Raw genomic sequence first — 5,535 nt, forward strand, 5'->3', positions numbered from 1 at the left:
GGCTCGCTGCAGCGCACGCACCTGAAGCTGGCGCCCCCGTCGGGCAGGTCCTCCACGCTGCCGTGCTCGTTGCGCAGGTGCGCCGCGCTGCTCAGGTGCTGCTGCAGGTTACTCTCGCTGTAGAACGACTTCCCACACAGCAGGCAGTGGAAGTGCTTCTCCTTGGACGGATGCTTCATGGAGATGTGGACGTTCAGGCCGCTCAAGCCATCGGCTAGAAACCCACAGTCCTCGCAGCGGATGCGGGGAGTCGGTTTGGCCGGCTTCGTCTCGGGAGTTTTCGGCTTCCTCATGGAAGCGCCTGTCGTTTGTTCTCCATCATGTGGGATCTTGTGATCTGCTAGTGTTTTTAAAGGAAAGATGCAAGCGTCAAACTGAGCTCCTCTAAGGTGTTTCTCACTGTCATCTCCCAAGTCTGCAGTTTCATCCTCATAATACATATTTTCCTCATCCATATCCTCCAGCGTTGAGTCTTTCTCCATCGTCGTTGACTGGATCTCATTTGATTTTGTTGGATCAGTTGGAGATTCTTCCATTCGATTAATTGGGGATTCTTCCGTTGGATCAATTGGGGTTTCTTCCTTTGGATCAGTTAGGGATTCTTCCATTGAATCAGTTGGAGATTCTTCCATTGAATCAGTTGGGGATTCTTCCGTTGGACCAGTTGGGGATTCCTCCGTTGGATCAATTGGGGATTCTTCTGTTGGACCAGTTGGGGATTCCTCCATTGGATTAGTTGGGGATTCTTCTGTTGGACCAGTTGGGGATTCCTCCATTGGATTAGTTGGGGATTCTTCCGTTGGATTAGTTGGGGATCCTTCCGTTGGACCAGTTGGGGATTCTTCCGTTGGATTAGTTGGGGATTCTTCCGTTGGACCAGTTGGGGATTCCTCCATTGGATTAGTTGGGGATTCTTCTGTTGGACCAGTTGGGGATTCCTCCATTGGATTAGTTGGGGATTCTTCCGTTGGATTAGTTGGGGATTCTTCCGTTGGACCAGTTGGGGATTCCTCCATTGGATTAGTTGGGGATTCTTCCTTGTCTTTGGCCATGTTCTTCAAAGCAGATTGTTTTTCTCCATCCTGATCCTCAGACGTCTCTATTGAAGGCTCTGCATCTTCAGTCGTGTCCCGGACCTCGTCCAATCCACCGACAGTCTCTGGCTTGGAGCTTCGCTTCGGTCTCTTTAGGTAACTCTCTCGCTTCTGCTTGTGTTTCTCAGTGGCCATGTGCCTGAACATCTCTCTGCGGGTCACGGTGTAGTAGCTGCACGCCAGACACACGAACTCGAAGTCTTTGGTGTGCTTGCGTCGCACGTGGAGAGCGAGAGACGCCGCGGAGTGAGCGGGGAAGCCACACTGATCGCAGACGTTACCCAGATCAGGCTTGCTTCTCTTGCGTGGCACACTGGCCTGATCTGCGTCATCGTCCTCAATCGTCGTCTCGATCTCTGCTACTGTGTGTGCTGGCTCTGTTGCCTTAGCTGGAGCGGGCTGCTCGGAGTCCAGCAGAACTACCCCGCTGTCGTCACCTCCGGCGGCTTGCATCTTGTTGAGGTGCTTCTTGGTCTCGCAGTGGCGGTCCATGTCTCCTTTGGTAACGCAGTAGTAGCTGCAGAGCTTGCAGACGAAGCTGTAGAGCCGGCTGTGCCTGCGGCGGATGTGGACGCTGAGGTTGGTGGCGTTGGACGCGACGAGTCCACAGTGTCTACAGACGGTCTCGCTGGACGTCTTTGGTCTACCGCGCTTGCGCTTGTGAGGAGAGCCTTTCCTCGGCTGTTCCTCCTCCTGGTCCTCCTCCTGGTCTTCAGGCTCTCTTTGATCGGACAGGATCACCAGGATCTTCTCCACACAGTCTTCGAACAGAGCGCTGGTATGGTTCTGGTCGGCCAGCTGCAGATGGGCTTCCTCGCACAGGTGGCTCTGCATGGCCTCAGTGGTGCTGGTGTAGTAATGGCAGAGCCGGCAGTGGAAGCGGTGCTCCGGCGGGTGAACCGTCTTAATGTGCTGCGCTAACATGACGGAGCTGTTGGCTGTGAAGTCGCATCGGCCGCACTGATGCTGTGACCGGCCTTCAGTCCGAGATTCCCGAGTCTGTGACCGGCCTTCAGTCCGAGATTCCCGAGTCTGTGACCGGCCTTCAGTCTTCTCTGGCTCTAATGAATCCTGATTCTCCAACATCTTCCGTTTGTGCTTCTCAGGATCACACTTGCTGTTATGTTGCCTTTTAATATGCTTATGTGGACTGTGTGCGTCTGTGAATTCCTCTACACAAGTATTAGGCTTTGATTGTCCATCAGTTCCACCATTTTTATTGCTTTTGACTTTAGTGTCCGAATCCAAACTGCAGCCAGCTTGTGTATCCTGGCCATCTGTACAGGTCTGGTCCGTGTCTTCCTCATCCTTCCCTGATCTGCACGAGATGGGCTCAACTATCTCCAGCAGGATCTGAGTGGGACTGGCTCTTCCGTCAGGCTTGCGTGTGTGTGTGTCTTCCTCTGACGGAGATACAGAAGCATCACTTTCTCGTAACTGGGGTGTGTTTTGCGAAGAACTCAACCCTGTGTCGTTCTGTACGCCTCCTTTATGAGAGTGCTTCCTCGTCGAGTGAATTTTCAGGGCAGTTTGAGTTTTTGCAACAAAGCTGCAAAGTGAACAAACCAAAGCCTCGGATGTTTGTGGAGAGCCATGTTCTTCAGACCGGTCCTCACGCTCACTGTCCTCTACAGCATGCCCTGAGTCATCAGACGCTTTATGTGCTGATGGAACATCTCCTGAGCCAGTATCACTGGGCTTTTCCTTAGACTGGCCCTTGTCCTTCAAAACCTCCTTTCCAGATCTTAACTTGCGTTTGGGATTGTCCATGTTGGTGTCGGTTCACATGCAGTAATCACTAGGCTTCATGAGAGGGGTCCATGGACCTTTCTGTGAAAACAGTGCTGTGAAAATTATTATTATGCATGTAAATAAAATAATGATAATAGGCTAATCCTTGTAAATTATTACACTGACTATATAATAGTGTTTTTGTACAAGTTGAAATATATATAGGGGTACAGGTGTAACGATACTAATTTATAAAGGCCGATACAAGGTGTCTTAATCTTATGCCGGGTCCACACTACACAATATCAGCCTGATTTTTGCACGATCCGTTTGACGAAGTGTGTCGTGGTGATTTGTGAACGCCAATGAGCGTTAAGAAGCAAGAATCAATCGTTTCATGCTGGACTGAATCTGAAATTATGTTTGTTCTGCAACTTTTTCTGTTACCTGCAATGTGTTTCTTTGTTTTTTTATTTATTACTAAAACTTTTAAGCTGACTATTATTAAACCTCTTATTAAAAAACACAACTTGACCGTTTTTTTCTCCATTTTGTCCCTGATGGAGTTTTGGTTCCTTGCCACTGTCGCCTTTAGCTTTTGGCTAGTTAGTTAATATTCAACATTTAATATTCATCAATATTATTGATCTCCTGCACTGACACCATAATATGAGAACTGAACTGAGCTAGACGATGACATCATGGTTTTCTCCAGAGCTGCTATAGGCTATAAATTAACTAAATTAATAACTGTTTAACAACAAAAATGAACCATCAATGAAGTTACTTAAGCTGGACTGTGACGCTATTTTCTTCTAGATCTGCTGTACAACAGAAACAAACTTTGCTGCATTATTTTCCTGTTATCTCTGTAAAGCTGCTTTGAAACACTCTGTATTGTAAAAAGCACTGTATAAATAAAGGTGACTTGAATTGAATACTAACTTTTCATTAAGTTTTTTTAATATGCTTACTTAACTAAACAATATTTGAAATATTGAAATATCAGAAGGTACTTTTGGTATTTAATCAAAATAATATCATAAAATTTATATAATAAATAATTAGGTGTGTAAGGAAGGATACCCTCACGTCACGATTCGATACTGAACTCATGATTCGATATTATTGTGATACTCTAAGATATATTATTAAAGGTTAACAAAAAATGTACTTTTGATTAAAATGCTAAATTTGGTAGCCTTAGCCTATTACACTGTGTGTAAATGAATACTCTTGGACTTGGTGTTGAAACCCAATGCAGGACAATAGAGACACCAGAATAACAATATTCATGATTCTGAAGCTGAAAATACAGAATTATTTTAGACGAATATGTTTGCACTCTTTCACTGATTAGATATACAGTGAGGAAAATAAGTATTTGAACACCCTGCTATTTTGCAAGTTCTACCCCTAAGAAATCATGGAGGGGTCTGAAATTGTCCATATTGTCCATAATATTCCCCCATTGCATTATTATACATTATAATCAACATTATATATGCAGTTTAATGCAGTACTGACACTAAATCTAAAAAAAATTCTCACAATGTAATTTTCAATTTGGGTAAATTATACACAATATAGTCACTATCCACGATACATATTGATGCATTTTTGTATGACGATATATTGTGACACGATACACTGTTACACCCCTATAAATAATTACACAACACATAAATGAGCAGATCATATTACCCAGTTAAACTGTCATACAGGCACACTCTGCAAATACACAGTTAGATACACATTCTAAACATATAAAGCAGAAAGACTTTAAAGTGTAAACTCTTTTTTCATATTGTGTAGCTTCTCTTATAATAAGCTATAAACCTCTTCATACATTAGCACTCCAAATAATGAAATATTGATAATACAACAGAAACTTGTTGTAAAACTGCATTTAATATCATTCACTATGCTATACGACTAGCGCGTGCGCGCAATAGTGTTGTTATTAAGAGTTTCACGTGTACATGTTCTTCTAAGCTAAAAAAAAAAAGTTTGCTTAGTGAAAACGGTGGAAAAGCGTTAATCAGTACTATTAAACTTTAATTCGTTCTTTTGGCTATGTTTATATTTGCTCTCAGACATGAAACGGTTTCATTTTTACTTCCTGTTTCCGTGACTGTCGCTGACTGGCGTCAGTTTGGTCCAGTCAGAAGGCCAGTTTACTGCGCTCGTCCAATGGAAACACGGGAAAGGCGGGTCTTCGCGTGAGTACTGAAAACGACGGCGGCACGGAGGCCCCAAAAGCGCATCAAATGCGACGTACAAATCCTTCACATTACACGCTACTAAGCAACGGGAACCGAGTTAACATCCATATATCATGCTTCTAAATATCAGACATGGGTTCGCCTTGTCAATAAAAGTTCTGTTTGAATGTCATTACCTGAAATGTCGCTCGTATTCTCTCACTTCGCGCGTTCTGCTCTTGGTCACAAACGGCGCACCGTAGTCTGCTAGCTGTTACGTCACAGAGGCTCGAGCGCAGCCAGATCTTCTGACTGAAGGAGGAGATGGGAACCTCAGAGCGGGTTATTCTGATCACGTGCGCCAATCGCTGAGCCCGAAATCTCCAGCTCATTCACCGCAGAGACACGAAGCTTTTCCAGACATGATTCACTGGAACACAACAGGCTGGCGACATCTGCTGGTCACACTGGTGTATAACTGCAGCGGAAACTCAACACAAACACAC

The 5,535-nt window shown here is 44.8% G+C and overlaps 1 protein-coding gene across 1 annotated transcript in view; it reads right to left on the reverse strand.

The window, feature by feature from the left end:
- The window catches only part of znf407 (zinc finger protein 407), a 22,631-nt gene extending 17,305 nt beyond the window's left edge, over positions 1-5,326 (reverse strand). Inside the window, exons 1-2 of the mRNA XM_081388717.1 lie at positions 5,227-5,326; positions 1-2,924 (exon numbers count right to left, since the gene is read on the reverse strand). The exon at positions 1-2,924 is cut by the window's left edge and continues 206 nt beyond it. Of these exons, the coding sequence (XP_081244843.1) occupies positions 1-2,864 (2,864 nt within the window). The 5' untranslated portion in view covers positions 2,865-2,924; positions 5,227-5,326. The remainder of the gene's footprint in view (positions 2,925-5,226) is intronic.
- Positions 5,327-5,535: the final 209 nt, after the last annotated feature.

Source organism: Scardinius erythrophthalmus (genome assembly GCF_964197995.2).
Source record: "Scardinius erythrophthalmus genome assembly, chromosome: 16".
Classification (NCBI taxonomy): Eukaryota; Metazoa; Chordata; class Actinopteri; order Cypriniformes; family Leuciscidae; genus Scardinius; species Scardinius erythrophthalmus.